Source organism: Mustelus asterias, chromosome 8 (genome assembly GCF_964213995.1).
Source record: "Mustelus asterias chromosome 8, sMusAst1.hap1.1, whole genome shotgun sequence".
Lineage (NCBI taxonomy): Eukaryota > Metazoa > Chordata > Chondrichthyes > Carcharhiniformes > Triakidae > Mustelus > Mustelus asterias.
The window spans coordinates 92881185-92902250 of NC_135808.1; the positions used below are offsets into that span (position 1 = coordinate 92881185).

The 21066-nt window shown below is 44.8% G+C and overlaps 1 protein-coding gene across 1 annotated transcript in view; it reads right to left on the reverse strand.

The window, feature by feature from the left end:
- frem1b (Fras1 related extracellular matrix 1b) overlaps window positions 1-21066 on the reverse strand; it is a 229439-nt gene that overhangs the window by 52997 nt on the left and 155376 nt on the right. The window contains exons 22-24 of the mRNA XM_078219385.1: window positions 20764-20905; window positions 12188-12383; window positions 169-433 (exon numbers count right to left, since the gene is read on the reverse strand). Of these exons, the coding sequence (XP_078075511.1) occupies window positions 169-433; window positions 12188-12383; window positions 20764-20905 (603 nt within the window). The remainder of the gene's footprint in view (window positions 1-168; window positions 434-12187; window positions 12384-20763; window positions 20906-21066) is intronic.

Genomic DNA, 21066 nt, shown 5'->3' on the forward strand with positions numbered 1-21066 from the left:
GGGTTTACGTAACACTGGGTTGTATAGGTGAGTTTTGAAATCTGGTTCTGTTAACAAAACATATGCTGCCTAATCACCAAGAACTGACAGTTGTGATCAGTACTTTTGCGTTTGATTAATACTGTTATTGTAAAGGTGGCCAGAGAACGACAGAGCTGGCTTCCTCACCTGAATCCATCCGTGCTGGCCTCGCGACTGTTGTCATGGACGTAGCAGACCTTCTGGGCTGCTACCTCCAACTGGCTGAAACTGGAAATGGCCACTCCAGGATAATTGATGTACTCGATCTGACCATGTGCAGGTGGCACAGAGATGGCGAACAACAGCTCTTCGGGTTTGCCAGTGCCATCTGTTGCCTTGAGAACATCTGTCGTCAAGGTGACCCTGTCACCCTCTTTTAAAGTTACAGGTTTGGTGAGTACAACAATGTCACCTATAGAAATTTTTTTTAGAAAGAGAGAGGAAGGGAAAGCAAAGAGAAAGTAAAACTCGTACATTGTCACCCATGAACAAGGCCTCAGCTGTGTTAGTGATGAATTAGCTTAATTTAATTGGTAAAATGCAGCTCTCCGCTTTCACTTGTGAGGTGGCTTTTATTTTATGAACTCCCTATTGTCAGCACGGTGCAGCAGATTGGGTAAATGTTCAGGATTTACAGTTTACAGATGGCACTCCTCGTTCTCACCAGTTGTGACTGTGAATGTTCGTCAGAAAACGGTGCCAGGCACAGCCTCCAGAGAGCCGGCTGCTTCTATTTCTTTCGTACCAATCATTTGCTGGCAGCTATGCTGATCTGCAGAAGCTGAACTCCGTTCTCTAGGTTGACTGACACCATTTCAGGGAGATTTACCAGATTTTCTAAACTTGCCTCCATCAATCATGAAGATACTCAACTTGTTAAAGAAAAGATATATTAAATGATTATATTCACCTCATAAATTCTGACGATAGGCACTGCCGTGAGAAGTGGAAGATCAAAGAGTGCATTATGTGTCAAGCAGCTTGATGTGACATCATTTTCAGTGGGTTCTTTTACTGTATGCTCCAGTACATTAAAGGTGAACACATGGGTTCTGTACACAGCTTCCAGCTGGTGCTCCACTGAGCACAGCCAATTTGCAATGTACAAAAAAACATCAATACACCATGCAGTTGGGCTAAACTCTTTTATTTCTAATGCGCCATTGAGGGCCCCTACAGTGCTTTTCAATGAATTAGACTTGAAATAACGTTAGCATTAGGTTCCAAAGCATTTCTTCGCGAGGGAAAGAAAAAAAACTGCAGGTGTTCAGAATAAATTTGGAAGTAGGATTTCCACCCCCCCCCTCCATGATTTGTGCTTAACATTAATGCTTGCACATGACCGGGGGTTGCTTTGTTACGTCCTCATTTGATTCTGTGGGTAACTGTATTCAATATGCTTCTGATCAACCAACATTCATGCCCATAAAATAGATCGAAGTAGAGATAGAAATTTAAAAAAAACTACAGATCTGAAGTAAAAACTAAACATTTCTGGAAACAAAGAGCAAATTCACCTTGAAGTGTGTGACCCTTTGCTGAGTGCAGTCGAAGGGTTAAATTTACTGTCCCCTCCCCCCCTGCGGATGTTGATAATCTACCATGCAATTCCAACATTTTCTATTTTTATTTCAGATTTGAAGTACGTTTGCCATACTTTCTCTACAGGTCCTCCCTAACCTCTTTGTCCACTTATTCACCCTGTACATAAAACATTGGAATAAGATTGTTAAATTTTTTTTGAAGGACTTGAAATGGTAGCCGTTCTGATCAGCTTACTTAAATCTTGCATATTTGTTTTTTTTCCCAATATATTAAGTAAAGTTCTCTTTTCAGTTGTTAATAGATGATTAATTGCTTGCTTGTGCCAGTGATGGTAATTTATGCGTGCTCCAAACAATGGTGTTTTCAGATGCTGGCTCCAGTCCTTTTGATGGCATTAGAGTTTCATTATCAGCCTCAAAAGTAATTTGGTTTTCTTGATTTAGATGCTATGAGAAAAATACTTCATTTGGTTACAGTTAAGATCACAGTACTTGGTCGATAAGCAGTTTAATTCCACTTCAACTGATGTCTGCATAGAATGCTGTACCTGACACGTGCACTTGATAAAATGTCTTCATAAAATAATAAACCAATACTGTTATTCTGGTGATCAACAATGAATGCAACAAAAGATTTTAACCAACGTAATACTTGTACTATGCAACTCAATGTATGATCTTTGCAAGTTAATACACAGATGTTAGCATAACAAGTACGATGCTTTTCCTATATATGACATTGGGTGTTTGACATTGACTGATTGAACATTCTGCTGGGAACAGTCAAAAGTTTTGTTGATCTATTTACTTTGGTCAGAAATAAGTAAAAGGGCAATACATGTTTAGACATGGCCACATATGTTTGAAAGAGCTTTTAGTACCCTTTCTGCAAAAGCAACTGACTGATAGCTTGATACTGTGGTTAGCAAGAATGTATTTCAAAACCTCAGGACGTTTTGGGCCAGAATTTCTTTCTGACCCAGTTTACCGTCAAAATAGCAGCAGAATGGCATTTATCCCACTGGTGTTACGCCATTAAAAATGAGTCAAATTTTAGTCAGTGCATCTTCAGTGAATATTCATGACAGCCTATTGATGCCACTAATGTCCTCCAAGCCAAGGAACATCCAGTGCTGTAGTAACAGCTGAAAGGGTCAGGAAAGCCATTATGTAACTTGAGCAATGTCACTTACTTTAACACATGAGGTTGGTGTGATATAAGGCTGTAATCTGACAAGAAATAACATATATTTAAGCCCAAATGAAAGGAGGTCAGCACATAAGCTGTAACATAGGAAGGTTACCTTGGTAGTAAGTGCCACCTCATGCAACCTATGTATGGCTACATGGATGAAGAAAGATAACTAACCTTTTCAAAGCTGGCAAGTGTACTTGTAACAATATATTTTAAGAAGCATTATTTCCAGTTGCAGCTATCTTGTTTTCACTGTGTTGAACACCATTTGCAACTTATCAGCAACATGTCTGATATACCAGGAAATTCAACACACCCCATTCCTTCTTCTCTAAGTGTTCCTTTCCACACAGTCGTATAGGGAAGCAATGGAAGAATCAAATAGTATGTATGATGTTCTCACCACCACGGCCTTCTAACACATTCCTTGTGATAGCATGAAGACTGTCTTGAGGTTGTCTGCTTAAAAAGGGAGCAACTATAGCCAAAGGCAAGCAAGAGGTATCTCAATTCCACAAGACCCAGTTTTAAATCATTGACTAGTCTCCTTATTCACTGTAGGAGAATAGACTTGAAATATACTGAGCTCCTGACCTCGAGCATGCTACTGCAGCCAGTTGTGAAGTTGACATCAAGTAATTCGCAAAGGGAAAAACAAACTATAAAACATTAGTTCTGTTCGCCCTTTGTTAATAAAGCTTGTTCCCCAGCAGCTGGGATAACTCTGCCTTCAAAAAGTATTTCCCTGCCTTTATTAGTCAATGTTCCACAGCTGCATAGGCCATGACTGGAGGCCTGGAGCACATGGAGTAGTAGCTATGCCAAAAGGTGAAGGATAAACAAGATCAGTAGCAAGCCATTTACAGAACTATGCCATCTGCTATAAGGATATCTGGAGCCAATCTGCACCATTGAAACTTCAGTATTATTGGCAGTCATGATCACCTCTTTTCCAAACTTTACCGCCTCTGCCTGCTCCCAGTGTAGCATAGGGATCGAGTACAGTTTTAATGAATGACCTGCTCAGACATGCGTCAAATTGAGGACATTCAATTCTCAGCATGGCCAACATTTCTAATCTACTTTCACACGAAATAGCAATAGCAGCATTACAAAGCAACCCACACTGCTTATTAATGATTCATTAATGGCAGCAGTGTGTCTGTCAGGCTATTGGGTTCCTGCTCTCCCTCTGTCACTGCCAATTTATCTTCATCGTAGAATCATAGAATAGTTACAAGACAGAAGGGGGCCATTTGGCCCGTCATGTTCATGCCAGGTCTCTGTGAGAACAACACAGCTAGTCTCAATCCCTATCCCGCCATACATCTTTTCTATTCAGATAATTATCCAGTTCTATTTGAAAGGCCACAATGGACTCTTCCTCCAATACAGTCCCAGGAAGTGCATTCCAGATCCGAACCATTCACTACCTAAAAGATATTTCTCATAATTTTGCTTCTAGTTCTTTTGCCAGTCACTTTAAATAAAGGTCCTTTGGTTCTTGACACTTCTGCCTTATAGGCTGGAATTTTGCCATCCCACCCGCTATGGAAATGGGAGTGGGTGAGGGGCGGACCATGGAAAGATCCGTTGACTTCGGGCAGGTTTTTCCAGTTTTGGGGCGAGCAAGGCCGACAAATCCCAACCATAATTTCTCCCTATCTACTCTGCCCAGATCCTGTGCCCTGTGACTAACCCTGTGCTAGTTCCTTAAGTTTATAAACTTCATCCTCTGGGATGCTTGTGGCTGTGCTGGTGCTTGCTCATGTTGATGAGGAGGATGTGAAATGTTGTCTTGGTCTGGATCCATTGTACATAGTTATATGATCCCAGCTGATATTACCACTCCACGAGTCAGATCCCAGGGTGCAGCCTGGCCTGATGGATCCTAACTTTTATTTTTTGTTTAGAAAAGTGGAGGGTGGCTACTGAACGGAGTCACAGGAGTCACTTGATGAACCTTTAATAAAGGAATTAGCTTTTATTAAACAAGAAAAGATGAACTATAAAATATGAACCATAACTATACCTTTACAGATATACAGATTTGTAAGGATAGCACAGGTTACAAAATCTATCTTATACCCTAAAGTTCCCAGTAGTCAGACACTCCACACACTGAAACCAAGTGACAGATGCCACCCAAAGTAGATGGTATGGATTCCTCATCAACTTCCCACATGCTTATCACACCGGGAGCCAACTGGTCTCACTGGAACTATATTTTTCACATTAGTGTTTCCATTCGTCACACTCAAAGAACTCACTTTGGACTCCTTTTCCAAATGATGCTTTCCCTCAGATAGTTTCACCAAGGATCCACCTCCAGGGTTACAACCTTTCCTTCTGATGTTCCTTTCCCTTGGATTGCCGTTTGTATTCAAACTTTGCCTTCCACACAATCTCTCAGATATCCAGCTGTGCAACATAAGCCACCATTGCTTCTCAGGCCCATAGTAAGGAGTCACCAACCTTTGGTTGTCTCCACTGACTGGTCTCCTTGCATCTTCTGGGCAAATTTTGCTTTAAGTCTGCTTGCAGCAGTGATCTCACTTTAAACTTGGAGCCTTCATCTGCTCCTCACTCTTAAATTCACTGAACAGGATTTGTTCATGATCCCTTGCCTTGTTCCTTGACTTAGATATCAACTTGGGACTTGTTCCTGTCCCTCCCTGGTTTGTTGGGACTTCATTCTATTATGAGAAATCTGCCCTCTCCAGCTCTCATGCTGCTTACATAGAAACATAGAAACCTACAGCACAACACAGGCCCTTCGGCCCCACAAGTTGTGCCGAACATATCCCTACCTTTTAGGCCTACCTATAACCCTCCATCCTATTAAGTCCCATGTACTCAACCAGGAGTCTCTTAAAAGACCCTATTGAGTTTGCCTCCACCACCACGGATGGCAGCAGATTCCACTCACCCACCACCCTCTGTGTGAAAAACTTCCCGCTTACATTTCCCCTGTGCTACCCCCCAGCACCTTAAACCTGTGTCCTCTCGTAGCAGCCATTTCCACCCTGGGAAAAAGCCTCTGAGAGTCCACCCGATCTGTGCCTCTCAACATCTTATATACCTCTATTAGGTCTCCTCTCATCCTACGTCTCTCCAAGGAGAAAAGACCGAGCTCCCTCAGCCTATCCTCATAAGGCATGCCACTCAATCCAGGCAACATCCTTGTAAATTGCCTCTGCACCCTTTCAATCTTTTCCACATCCTTCCTGTAATGAGGCGACCAGAACTGAGCACAGTACTCCAAGTGCTTCTTGTGTGCCTTTGTGTAATGGCATTTTGCTTCTGAGCCACCTGATCTTCTAGTCCTATATCGTTTTGGCTTTTGTTTCCTCAACTGCGCAGGTGCAGGGCTCCCTTTAAACTTAAAAATACAGAAAAGAACAAACTTGTGCATAGGCTCAAGCCCATTTAGAAACTTTTTAAAGAGGATCCCAACCACCTGTATGTGTATGGCCATTCTCCGGCTACATGTGCAGAACGCAAAGATCACAAAAAGGAATGATCTGTGCATATGTGGCTTTTCCAGGGCCGGTGCATGTACAGAGACTGCTAAGGTTTATTGGGACTTGTGGTTCCCAATCTTTCAGGCCTGACCCCTGTTTTTAAAGCTAAGTATTTCTTCTTTTATTCTTCTGGGGTCTGTAACAACAAGATCTTGGGACACAGAAGCAGAAGTAGGCCATTTGGACCTTCGGGCCTGCTCCATCATTCAATAAGATCATGGCTGAACTGGTTGTGGTTTCACTTTCCTGTTTGCCTTCCATAACCCTCTACCCCTTCATCTAACAAAAATTTATCTAACTCTGCCTTGAATAAATTTAAAGACCCAGCCCCCTCTACCTTCCAAACTCTAATGATCCTCAGAGAGAAAACAAATTCTCCTCATCTCTGATTTTTAAAATTCATTTGTGGGACATGGGCGTTGCTGGCTGGCCAGCATTTATTACCCTTCCCAAGTCGCTCCTGAACTGAGTAGCTTGCTAGGCCATTTCAGAGGGCAGTTGAAAGTCAACCATATTACTGTGGCTCTGGAGTCACATGTAGACCAGACCAGGTAAGGACAGCAGATTTCCTACCCTAAAGGGCATTAGTGAACCAAATGGGTTTTTCCGACAATCGACAATGGTTTCATGGCCATCAGTAGATTCTTAATTCCAGATGTTTTTATTGAATTCAAATTCTACCAACTGCCATGGCGGGATTCGAACCCGGGTCCCCAGAACATTAGCTGAGTTTCTGGATTAATAGTCTAGCGATAATACCACTAGGTCATCACCTCCCTTAAAAAGGGAGGCCTCTTGGCTGGAATTTTCCAAGCCCAGCAACCCCACCAGCCCCCCCGCAGCAGGTTTTTATGCAGTGGCAGTGGTTTTGGCTCCCAGCTGGATTTTCCAGTTCTGCTGTAGTGTGTGGTGTTTTGCATGGTTTGCCTATCCCATTACTGGGGAACCCATGACAGAGGTCAATTTTGGCGGGACCTGAAGATCCCACCAGTGAGATGAGCCGGAAATTCCCATCCCTTATTCTTGAACAATGTACCTGAGTTTCACTTTCCCTCACAAGAGGAAACATCACCTGAAGTCCACACTATTCGGTCCTCTCAAGAACATATGGGAGCAATCTTACCAAAGAAATTCTAAGTGCCAAACGAGCGTGAAAACAGGAGAGTTTCAGATCCATTTTGTCGGCAAGGCCACAAATGAAATATTGCAAAAAATGATGCACAATCTGTTTCCCACTGGTAGAGGCAGAGGGTGGGGCCTAAGTTTGCCGTAAAGCCAGCTGCCCTCAGTAGAGGGCACAATTGTGCATGCGCAAATCTCCCTGTTCTATGCATCAGAACAGAGAGATCTATCAGTCCTCTTTCCCCCTCAGGTTATCACCCGCCTTCCCTCCCAATGATTCCTGGCTTCCTCGGCCAATCAGCCCCCACACCCCTCTTGACCCAGCCCATCGCTCCCCACAGGCCCAGTCGATCAGGGCCCCCCTGGCTTGGCCCAGCCCAGCCGATCACCCCCACCAGATGATCGCCCTCCCCCCGACTCAGTTGATAGCCAACCTCCCCCCCCCCCCCCCACCCCACCCCCCAGGCCTGCTCAATCACCGCCGCAGCCAATCACCAATTGCAAATTGCAGAGTGTGCAGCTCCCCCGCTTGCCTCTCCTTGGGCCCCACCCCCTCTTGCCCCACCCCTTGATACTGCCTGGTGCCCAGTGGGCAGTTACAGGATGGAAGTGCCAGAGTACCAGGCACTTGCCCCTGACCCTGACCTTCCGCGGAACCTCAATGGCCGCCAGTCCTACCGGTCAGGCCACCACATCAAGACCCTGTTGATGGGGACCATACTGGATTCGGCGAGGCCATTATGGCAAGTGGGCCTGGACAATTACATCCCAAGCTCACTAATATTTAAATCCGCATTTAAATACGTTTAAATATTATAATCAGCCTTGCGTCCTGGAAGGATCTCGCTGGAAATCTGGGCCCGGTAAGAAACCGGGTGTGAACTCAATATTTGCCTCTCGTGCGATCTTACCGGCTCACCCCACCCATCGACCGGCGGAACGAGCCGTTAAGACCGCCCCCGTGTTTCAGTAAGATCACCTCTCATTCTTCTGAACTCCAGTGGGTATAGGCCCCAACCTGCTCAACCTTTCTTCGTAAAATAAATATCTTATTCCAAGATTTAGTCAAGTGAAACTTCTTTGAACTGCTTTTCCAAAGTACTTATATATATTTTTTCCCAAATAAGGAGCCCAAAATTGTACGTTGTAATAGTGGCAACTCCTTCCAATGTCAGAAAAAGGATGAATGCAGCTGAAGATGTCCAGACGTAGAAGCGAACGTTGCTTGGAAAGAGATGCAGCTGATAGTCGGAAACAGGGCCAGACAGAAAGAGTCAAATGCTGACCTGACTATCTGAGGTACTGCAGGCACCTTTCTTCATACTCCAGTATTCGCTTCTTCCAGGTACAGACTATTACTTAAGAGCAGTTCTTTGATTTAAAATAATTTAAGGAGACAAGAGAAAACTCTTTTCGGGCCGTTCTTCAAGATTTATTACCAAAATATGCCGCCTATGAGAAAAATTGACAACGAGCTATCAAATTATTCAAGGAACGGTATAACAAAGGTGAAAAAGTTAAAAATGGAAAAATTAAAAATGCATAAAAGGAAATTTCTCTCTAGTCTTGATCTGGTGACTTTGGCTGGAATTTTAACGTCCTGCCTGCCACGGAAATCGGAGCGGGCGAGGGGCAGAACACGAAAAGGTCCATTGACCTCGGGTGGGATTTTACGGTTTCGGGATGAGTGAGGCCGTAAAGTTCCGCCCGTCGTGTCTGCGAAAATAAGTTAAGTAGCAGCAAAAGCAGGTTCAATTAAAGAGACATTTATACGACAAACGTAATTTAAAAAATCTTTTAAGTCACTTCCTGGTAAGTTCGAGGCAGCTAGAAATTAACATAATTAACAAAAACCCTGAAGCAGCTGTTGAAATAGTTCCCATTACGGACAGCTAGTCATATAATCCTGACTCCGCCCTCAGAATCAATAATTGTTCTTTCTAGGTTTGATTTTCACAGTTTCTTCGGATGGAATTTTCTGAACATGGTTCCTGTTGAAACAGGGGGAACCTGTGTGATTAGGTAATGGATTTTGCCATGCCTCTTTCACAGAACCATAGCATTAGCATCCTGCCTCTGGGCTCCTTGATGAATCAGAGATAGCGCAGTCAAAGAAAAGATTTCAAATGAAAGGAACCCATGCTGTGGGTTACAAGGTCTCTCACCAGGACGTGGATTTTTGAGGCTACAGCAACCACAGGAATGGAAAGGAGGCCTGGAAAGGTTGCTCCCTGGGCCTCTCACCCATACCTGCTTGTCTGAAAGGCTGCAGGGAGGTGATCTTTCCCAAGGGCATAAGGAAGAGGACAACCTCTCCAACCTAGCAAATGTGGAGGAAGTTTTCTTAGCCAGTCAGCAGCGTGGTTTTCCATTCTCCAACCTGGAGATAGTGCACCAAGAGAATACAGGGTCTCAGGTGGGCAAAAACAATGAGTGACGTAGCACTTTCAGGTGCTGGGCCAGACACACTGGCCAGGACTTTACTGCCTCGCTGTCCCAAAACTGTAAAATCCCACCTGAGGTCAAGGGACCTTTCCATGGACTGCCCCGCGTCCACTCCAATTCCCGTGGCGGGCACGATGGTAAAATTCCGGCAACTGTATTTTCTGGCCGTTCCCACCAGCAGGATCAACTGGTCCCGTTGACGGTGAACCCCCCTGTGGTGGTTTCCCTGGCTGCCAAGAGTGCGAACAACAGGAAACCCCCATTTACAGTGGCGGGATTAGAAGTTCATGCCACCGGTCAATGATGGGCTACTTCTGCTGCCGCAAAACATGCCGGGGGGCATGGAAAATCCCACCCACTAACTTTTCCAGCATTCCTTTGCACAGCCACTCCTCAGAACATCACACCTTTCAGCTCCACATATTCCTTTCTCCCTCAGCACCTTCTCATTTCCCATCCGAACAGCCAACTCTCGCACCCATCCTATTGATCTCTGGCACTGATGCCTCACAGTTACCCTCCACAAATGTTGTCCTCTTCACAGATACAATTTTTAACTCTCACACCTCTCTGCTTTCTCTCCTTGCAGAAGAGAGCGCACAAACTTGCGGAGAAGTAGAGATCTGGGTGGAACCCTCCAGCGACAGACACCTTTTCAGTCACTGGCTGTGCAAACCCACCTAGTCTACTGGGAAGGAGGTCTTGTTCCAAGAGGCTGTAGATGTCAGCAACAACCCAGCAGGAAAACCCAAACTTCTTGAGGTGCTGGTGCTCAGATATGTCGTGAGAGCTGATCCTCCACTGGAGGTTTCGTCTCCTTGGAGCTGAATCTCTGGACAGAATTTTACAACTCCGAGGCTGGAAAATGCAGCAAGCTATTTAAAGGTCCATTGACTTCACTGGGGCTGGAAAATCCTGCCACCAGAAGGAGCAATAAAACTCCGCCCTCTGTGTCCATCCCCTCTGTCCTGTGGAGAGCATGCAGCTGAGGTGAAGCAACTGCTGCTGTGCTGTTGATGTTGATGCTCCTCTTGCTTTTTGTGGGAGGGGGAGGCGGAGCTGCTTGATCTATTCCCTTGCTGTGGTGAAGGCTGGCAGCTGGGAAGTGCAACTCGAGGTCAGTGAAGTGTAAGACCGGTTAAGTGATTTCCAAGAAGTTAGCATTCACCTGAGAGTGAATGCACTCTCTGAGAAGGAATATTGTGAGCAGCAACCTCTCACCTGGCCATGGCTGCAGCTCTTCAGTTTCAAAGTTTTCCCTGCCTATCGGTTTCATCGAAGAACCCCACCTTGCTGTCCACTCACTTTGGTAACCCTGGCAACGTGCTGACAGCTCAGGAAATAGGCTCGATGTCTGGTAAAGCCTTGGTTAAAAAATCCTTGGTTAAAACACAACTTAATGAACTATTTGAATATACTAATTCCTTCCCAAGTAGCTGCATAAGGTTGGCTGCTTGCCTGCGAATGCAACTGAGTAAAACCTGGAAGAGCATAGCATGATGTCAGGCTTCGAATCCAACATCACTTTTAAGGGATTTAACTCCCCACATCCTCTCTCCCCTTGCCTGGAAAATATGCCACTTAGTCTGTACTACTCTTCAAGAATGATTATTAGATTCCATAAAAGTTCAGTTTATGATATTCCTCAACTTCAATGGCAGGAACTGATAGTTGATATCATTATTTATCAAATGATGTCCACCCTAAGCAAAATGCTTTTGTGAAGACAACCAATCACACCACTATAGACTTTGCTACTCTCATGAGGATTACACTTGCTTCTCATAGTAGGATCTTGACTTTGGCTATTGACACCCAGTGACACAAGCATAATCATTGTTTTTCACTCATATCTTCATGTCAAGCTGCATCTGTAGAGTGTCTTCAAAACAGTGAAAATCCTTCTCATCCTTAGTGGTCAGGCACACAAAAGCTGCTAGATGTTGGTTAGAAAGAAGAACTTATCTTACAGATTCATAGAAAAACTGCACAGAAAAATCATAATTTGACCTAAGTCACATGAGAGTTTAGTAGCACAGTGTAAGGCTACATTAAATCAGGTTACTGCAAGTTGAGAAATTATTTGTCACTTGGATTTATTCCCCTGCAAGGGCAAGATAGAGGAAAGACATCGTGTTGCATACTTGTAAATTTTCCCAAATACACATAGCAATGATGCTCTCAAAAGCATCATGCCAGATCTTTTTGGTTTTCAAACAGATAATTTTTCCACTATGCCCTTTTGACAATTCTATGCCAAACATATATGCATAAAGCTGATATATTTTAAAATTAAGCCGCATAAAGGGATTTGTCCGGAATTATAATTTACTCACCTTTCTTCACGTTTTTTAGGGATATATAAAAATTCTGTGAAGGTGAGGAGTTATCCCCATCTGTAACATGGAAGCGAAAGCTGTCCTGACCTTTTGACCCCACAATGGTGGTGTGTAGATACCAGATTCGGTTCATGTCTATGTCGTCTTGACTATAGTTCATGCCCGAATATAGATGAATCCATTCAAATTCAGTCTGTTTCGAGAGATTAAATATAACATGTTAATACAACATCGTTAAACAAAGAAGTGCTGGAGTCATGTTATGTTGCTCAGCCCACGTAAGTCCTCAACCTTTGCTTTAATTGGTTTTCTATCACTAAGTTCACCATATCACATCAGGGAACATGTGGAGCAGTTATCAGGGAAGAGTTGCAGGTCATGGATCATTTCCCATATGGATCAATTCCACTGTGGCACTGATGGCATTGTGGCATTTAGACAGAACAGGAAGTTAAATGCCAGCATATGCCAGAGTCTCCGGCTTCCCAACCGTGTGTTTCCCGATGGTGGAAGATGGTTTGCTGGTCACCAGCGACAGGATTCTCTGATCCCGCAGCTGCCACTGATGTCACCCCACACCACTGCAAAACTCTGCTGATGGCGAGACTGGACAACCCCGCTGACGTGAATGGCCAGAGAATTCTGGCCTTAGTGTGGCAAAGATTAGCGGTAAGCCAGAGGATTAGGAAAGTTTTAAAAACCAACAAAAGTTGACCAAAAAATAATCCAGATGGTAAACTCGCAATTAATATAAAAATGGACAGCAAGAGCTTCTTTAAAAATATAACAAGGAAGAGAGAGGCTAAAGTGAACATAGGCTTCTTAGAGAATGAGGCTGGGGAAATAATAATGGGGAATCAGGAAATGGCAGAGGAGTTAAACAAATACTTTGCATCAGTCTTCACAGTGGAAGACACCAATATTTCAAAAATACTAAATCAAGGGGCAGAAGGGAGTGGGGGAGAGGAAATAAATACAATAATTTTCACTAGAGAAAAAGTACTAGGGAAACTAATGGGGTTAAAGGCTGATAACTCCCCTGGACCTGATGGATTGCACCCCAGGATATTAAAAGAAGTAGCTACAGAGATAATACATGCACTGGTAGTAATCGTCCAAGAATCCTGAAATTCTGGAAAAGTCCCAGAGAATCGGGAAACTGCCCATGTAACACCTTTATTCAAAAAGGGAAGGAAACAAAAAAAAACCAAATAACTGTAGGCCAGTTAGCTTAACTTTTGTTATTGGGAAAATATGAGAGTCCATTATAAAGGATGTAATAGAAAAAATGCATAACATAATCAAACAGAGTCAGCATGGCTTCATGAAGGGGAAATCATGCCTGACAAATTTATCAGAATTCTTTGAGGTGGTAATGAGCAGGATAGATAAAGGGGAACCAGAAGATGTAATATACTAGGATTTCCAAGAGGTGTTTGATAAGGTACCGCACAAAAGACTACTTAATAATATGAGCCCATGGTGTTGGGAGTGATATATTAGCATGGATAGAGGATTGGCGAGCTGATAGAAGACTGACACAGGGTGGCAATGCGTAACTAGTGGAATTCCACAGGGCCACAATTATCTACAAATGTAATGACTTGGATAAGGATGGCACGGTGTCACAGTGGTTAGCACTGTTGCCTCACAGCGCCAGTGATCCGGGTTCAATTCTGGCCTGCGGTGACTGTGTGGAGTTTGCACGTTCTGCCTGTATCTGCATGGCTTTCCTCCACCACAGTCCAACGATGTGCAGGTTAGGTGGATTCGCCATGCTAAACTACCCCTTAGTGTCCCAAGATGTATAGGTTTTCAAAGAACAAAGAAAATTACAGCACAGGAACAGGCCCTTCAGCCCTCCAAGCCTGCGCCGACCATGCTGTCCGACTTAACTAAAACCCCTTACGCTTCCGGGTACCATATCCCTCTATTCCCATCTCATTCATGTACTTGTCAAGATGCCCCAATTTTCGGGGAATTAATGGGGTAAATATGAGGGGTTATGGGGATAGGACCTGGGTGGGATGCTCTTTCAGAGAGTCAGTACAGACTCGATGGGCCAAATGGCCTCCTTTGCATTGTAGGGATTCTATGATTCTAAGTGAATGTTCCATTGCCAGGTTTGTGGATGGCACAAAAATAAATGGGAAGGCAAGTGGTGAGGATGATACAAAGATTCTACAGAGAGATTCTACAGGTTTCTTGAGTGGACAAAAACATAGCAGATGGAATATAATGTAGAAAAATGTGAAATTATGCACTTTGATAGGAAGAATAAAGGAGCTGAGTATATTTAAATGGAAAAAGACTGCAGAAAACTGCGGCAGAGGAATTTGGGGGTCCTTGTGCATAAATCACAAAAAGCTTGCATGCAAGTTTATCCAGTAATTGGGAAGGCAAGTACAATGTTGGTCTTCATTTCAAAGAGAAGGAAGTATAAAAATAGGGAAGTCTTGCTAAAATTATGCAAGACACGAGTTGGACAACGCCTGGAATACTGTGAACAGTTTTGGTCCACTTATCTAAGGAAAGATATTCTGGTGTTAGAGACAGGCCAGAGAAGGGTCACTAGGTTGAACCCGGGTATGGAGGGATTTTTTGATGAGAAGAGGTTAAGTATGTAGCGACTGTACTCAGTGGAGTTTAGAAGATTGAGAGGTGATCTTATTGAGACATAGAACATAGAACAGTACAGCACAGAACAGGCCCTTCGGCCCATGATGTTGTGCCGAGCTTTATCTGAAACCAAGATCAAGTTATCCCACTCCCTATCATCCTGGTGTGCTCCATGTGTCTATCCAATAACCGCTTAAATGTTCCTAAAGTGTCTGACTCCACTATCACTGCAGGCAGTCCATTCCACACCCCAACCACTCTCTGCGTAAAGAACCTACCTCTGATATCCTTCCTAGATCTCCCACCACGAACCCTATAGTTATGCCCCCTTGTAATAGCTCCATCCACCCGAGGAAATAGTCTTTGAACATTCACTCTATCTATCCCCTTCATCATTTTATAAACCTCTATTAAGTCTCCCCTCAGCCTCCTCCGCTCCAGAGAGAACAGCCCTAGCTCCCTCAACCTTTCCTCATAAGACCTACCCTCCAAACCAGGCAGCATCCTGGTAAATCTCCTCTGCACTCTTTCCAGCGCTTCCACATCCTTCTGATAGTGAGGTGACCAGAACTGCACACAATATTCCAAATGTGGTCTCACCAAGGTCCTGTACAGTTGCAGCATAGCCCCACGGCTCTTAAACTCCAACCCCCTGTTAATAAAAGCTAACACACTATATGCCTTCTTCACAGCTCTATCCACTTGAGTGGCAACCTTTAGAGATCTGTGGATATGGACCCCAAGATCTCTCTGTTCCTCCACAGTCTTCAGAACCCTACCTTTGAACCTGTAATCCACATTTAAATTAGTCCGACCAAAATGAATCACCTCACATTTATTAGGGTTAAACTCCATTTGCCATTTTTCAGCCCAGCTTTGCATCCTATCTATGTCTCTTTGCAGCCTACAACAGCCCTCCACTTCATCCACTACTCCACCAATCTTGGTGTCATCAGCAAATTTACTGATCCACCCTTCAGCCCCCTCCTCTAAGTCATTAATAAAAATCACAAAGAGCAGAGGACCAAGCACTGATCCCTGTGGCACTCCGCTAGCAACCTGCCTCCAATCCGAAAATTTTCCATCCACCACCACTCTCTGTCTTCGATCAGACAGCCAGTTACCTATCCAATCGGCCAACTTTCCCTCTATCCCACACCTCCTCACTTTTATCATAAGCCGACCATGGGGGACCTTATCAAACGCCTTACTAAAATCCATGTATATGACATCAACTGCCCTACCTTCATCAAAACACTTAGTTACCTCCTCAAAAAATTCAATCAAATTTGTGAGGCACGACTTGCCCTTCACGAATCCATGCTGACTATCCCGGATTAATCCGCATCTTTCTAAATGGTCGTAAAACCCATCCCTAAGGACCTTTTCCATCAATTTACCAACCACCGAAGTAAGACTAGCCGGTCTATAATTACCAGGGTCATTTCTATTCCCTTTCTTAAACAGAGGAACAACATTCGCCACTCTCCAGTCCTCTGGCACTGTCCCCATGGACAGCGAGGACCAAAGATCAAAGCCATAGGCTCTGCAATCTCATCCCTTGCCTCCCAAAGAATCCTAGGATATATTTCATCAGGCCCAGGGGACTTATCGACCTTCAGTTTATTCAAAACTGCCAGGACATCCTCCCTCCGAACATCTATTTCCTCCAGCCTATTAGCCTGTAACACCTTCTCTTCCTCAAAAACATGGCCCCTCTCCTTGGTGAACACTGAAGAAAAGTATTCATTCATCACCTCGCCTATCTCTACTGATTCCATGCACAAGTTCCCACTACTGTCCTTGACCGGCCCTAACCTCACCCTGGTCATTCTTTTATTCCTCACATAAGAGTAAAAAGCCTTGGGGTTTTCCTTGATCCGACCCGCCAAGGACTTCTCATGTCCCCTCCTGGCTCTCCTAAGCCCCTTTTTCAGCTCATTCCTTGCTAACTTGTAACCCTCAATCGAGCCATCTGAACCTTGTTTCCTCATCCCTACATAAGCTTCCCTCTTCCTTTTCACAAGACATTCCACCTCTTTCGTGAACCATGGTTCCTTCACTCGGCCATTTCCTCCCTGCCTGACGGACATACCTATCAAGGACACCCAGTATTTGTTCCTTGAAAAAGTTCCACTTTTCATTAGTTCCTTTCCCTGACAGTTTCTGTTCCCAACTTATGCCCTCTAATTCTTGCCTAATCGCATCATAATTACCTCTCCCCCAATTGTAAACCTTGCCCTGCCGAACGGCCCTATCCCTCTCCATTGCAATAACAAAAGACACCGAATTGTGGTCACTATCTCCAAAGTGCTCTCCCACAACCAAATCTAACACTTGGCCCGGTTCATTTCCCAGTACCAAATCCAATGTGGCCTCACCTCTTGTTGGCCTATCCACATATTGTGTCAGGAAACCCTCCTGCACACACTGCACAAAAACTGTCCCATCCGAACTATTTGACCTACAAAGGTTCCAATCAATATTTGGAAAGTTAAAGTCCCCCATGACAACTACCCTGTGACCCCCACACATATCCATAATCTGCCTAGCAATTTCTTCCTCCACATCTCTATTACTATTTGGGGGCCTATAGTAAACTCCTAACAACGTGACCGCTCCTTTCCTATTTCTAACCTCAGCCCATATTACCTCAGTGTGCAGATCCCCCTCGAAGTGCCTTTCCGCAGCCGTTAAACTATCCTTGATTAACAATGCCACTCCTCCACCTCTTTTACCAGCTTCCCTACACTTACTGAAACATCTATACCCCGGAACATCCAACACCCATTCCTGTCCTTGTTCTACCCACGTCTCCGTAATGGCCACAACATCGTAGTCCCAAGTACCAATCCATGCCCCAAGTTCATCTACCTTGTTCCGGATGCTCCTTGCATTGAAGTAGACACACTTCAACCCACCTTCCTGTCTACCGGTACCCACCCTTGACCCCGATACCTTCCCCAATACCTCACCACCCTCACTGACTTCTGGACTACAGCTCCTTTTCCCACTCCCCTGACAAATTAGTTTAAACCCCCCTGAAGAGCCATATCAAATTTCCCTCCCAGGATATTGGTGCCCCTCTGGTTCAGGTGCACCCCGTCCTGTTTGTACAGGTCCCACCTTCCCCAGAATGTGTTCCAATTATTCACGTATCTGAAACCCTCCCTCCTACACCATCCCTGCAACCACATGTTTAACTACTCTCTCTCCCTGTTCCTCAACTCGCTATCACGTGGCACCGGCAACGTACCAGAGATGACCACATGTTTTGTCTTGGCTCTCAGCTTCCAGCCCAGCTCCAGAAATTCCTGCTTTAAATCCCCGTCCCTTCTCTTACCTATGTCGTTGGTACCAATGTGTACCACGACTTGTGACTGTTTCCCCTCCCCCTTCAGAATCCGGAAAACACGGTCTGAGACGTCACGGACCTTGGCATCCGGTAGGCAACATACCATCCGTGAGTCTCTTTTGCTGCCAGAGAACCTCCTATCTATCCCTCTAACTAACAAGTCCCCAATAACTATTGCCCTCCCGCTCTGCCCCTTACCCTCCCGAGCCACAGAGACGGACACAGTGCTGGAGATTCTCTCGCTGCGGCTCACCACTGGTATGTCATCCCCCTCAACCGTATCCAAAGCGGAATACTTGTTGCTAAGGGGAATGACCACAGGGGATCCCTGCACGGACTGCTTCCTCCCAGCCCCTCTCACCGTCACCCATCTGTTTTCATTCCTCGGAGTAACTGTCTTCCTAAAGCTTCTGTCTATGGCCACCTCTGCTTCCCTAATGATCCTAAGTTCATCCAACTCCAGCTCCAGTTCCCTAACACGGTTTTGGAGGAGCTGCAGATGGGTGCACTTCCCACAGGTGTAATCAGCAGGGACACTGACGTCGTCCCTCACCTCAAACATAGTGTAAGAGGAACATAGCACTGCCTGCACACCCATCCCCTCTAGATACCTTGCCAGACATATAGGATTCTCAGGGGGCTTGGCAGGGTAGGTGCCGAGAGGATGCGGGCGATCTTGAGTCCGTGTTCACCAACAACGGCAATGCTGGTGAAGGGCACAAGATGCATGAAACTTGGAAATCCCAAATCTTGCTGGTGAGACCATGAGTTCAGATTTTCACTGCCCCTTGCCAGTGAAGTAATCAGGTTCATGCCCATATCATAGGCGTGAATCTAATTTACATTCATTTTAATATATTAGCTAATGATTAATGACCCCGTCCACCAGATAGTGATCCTCCGCTGTATTTTCACACTGTGCCGACATGACAACAGGTTCACCCAGACATGAACCTGTCATGGGGATCCCTCCGGGGGCGCAAAGTTAAATATAGTCCCCTGAGGGGATCCCCACATGGACCCAGGCAGTGCTCTGGCAATGCCCCCGGCTCTGCCCCTTGTTACTGTTTGGTCTGATCGGGGCGCCTCTTAAACATGGTTCCTCGATCTCAGTGCAGACAGGATTTGCCAGCATGTTGAGGCCCCCCTTCCTACATGACAGTGCGAAACACGCCCAGCTGCTTTTTTGTGACATGGGTGGAATTTCCCCCGTCCCGCTTCCCACAGGAATTGTAGCGGGTGGGGGTGGACAATGGGAAGTTCCGCTGACCTCAGGCAGGATTTTTCGGTTTTGGAGCGAGCGTGGCTGGAAAGGCCTGCCCATAGTGTGGGAAGATCTGGAGAGAAAACTGGCCCGTTTCTCAGAGAAACATCATTTCTCTCACTGGAACCAACACTCAGTCATTTTCGGGTAAGATTTCACTGATGTTTCCTCTTGTGGTAGTGTCTAGGACCAGAGGGCATAATCTAAGAATTAGGGCTTATTTCTTCACTCAGAAGGTGGCGAATCCGTGGTCTTCTTTACCGCAAAGGGCTGTAGAGGCTGGTTCGTTAAGTATGTTCAAGGCTGAGACAGATGTGTTTTAATCAGTAAGGGAATTAACGGTTATGGGGATTAGGCGGGAATGTGAAGTTGAGGATTCTTTCAGATCAGCCATGATCTCATTGAACAGCAGAGCAGACTCGATAGGACTACTTCTGCTCCTACGTCTTATGGTCTATAAGCAAATTCTGTTGTGACCAACATGCGGGTGGACACCATACAGCAATGACATGTTACCAATTATTCTGCATTTACAGTGTTGTTTGAGGGATTAATGTTGGTCAGGACACTGAGGGGACGATCAGTTCTTCAAAACATTCTCCAGATCCACATGAGCAGACAGATAGGACCATTGTTTCTTGTCTTTTCCAAAGGTGCTATTTTACAAGATAACCTGCAGACCCAAGTAATACTACTCAATCCCCACAAATCTCTGGCTACTTTACTGGTGAGGTGCCTCTGTGCCACAGCTGGTGTGGAAGTGCTTCTGTCGTGCTGTTACTGGCACAGGTACTCACCAACAAATAGTTATAACTCCGCATGTGGAATTTGAGACAAGATGAAGGTGAGGACAAGATGGCAAGCAGAAGTTCCACTCTTACAGCCACACTATGGTACAGTTGGAATTTTTTGTCTTGCATTCCCAAGTCTGTCATATTAGATTCCAAAGGGAGAACAATTGCTTTGGTCTCAGTGTGCAGCCACATTATAATGGGGTTCATGTGATTCATGCAGATTGTCTCTAGTTCCTATTTCCAACATTCTAACATGCCTTTCCTCTTGAACATGTTTATAATTGGGCTGGGACTACTGACCGTAGGGAATCTTATCAACTTAAATAAGTCACTTATATCACTGTGTCAAAGGAGCAGAGGAATTCTTCTCCCGAGGTCTCACTACTATTTAAAAATAATTTTCCATGAATGATTAATGACCCATACTTTTCTGAAGAGATTAATCTCAGTTCTTTACTGTGCAGTTATTTAAAGCCAGGAATCACTTCTCTGAACTCCTTTGACAAATGGGAAAATCATGGAAGGTTTTGTCAGTTCTTACCTTTAACTGCAACCATCCAAACATGGGCACAGTATTGATAATGTAGTAAAGCTTGAACCGTGGTGTGTCTTTGTCTTCAGCTTCTAATGCTACACTGGAAATCACCTTGTTTTCTCCCACTTCCACTTCCAAGCCAGTGTTTCTGAATAGATAAAGAGCAATTATTGATCCTACGCACAACTTTCATTTTGGTCGTATTTCTGTAGTCTGAGAATGAATGTACAGGTAAGTCCCCTTGTTATGAAATGGGTCAGGACCAAGTTCATTCCATAAAGAGGATTTTCCTTAAAATGGGTATTGTGT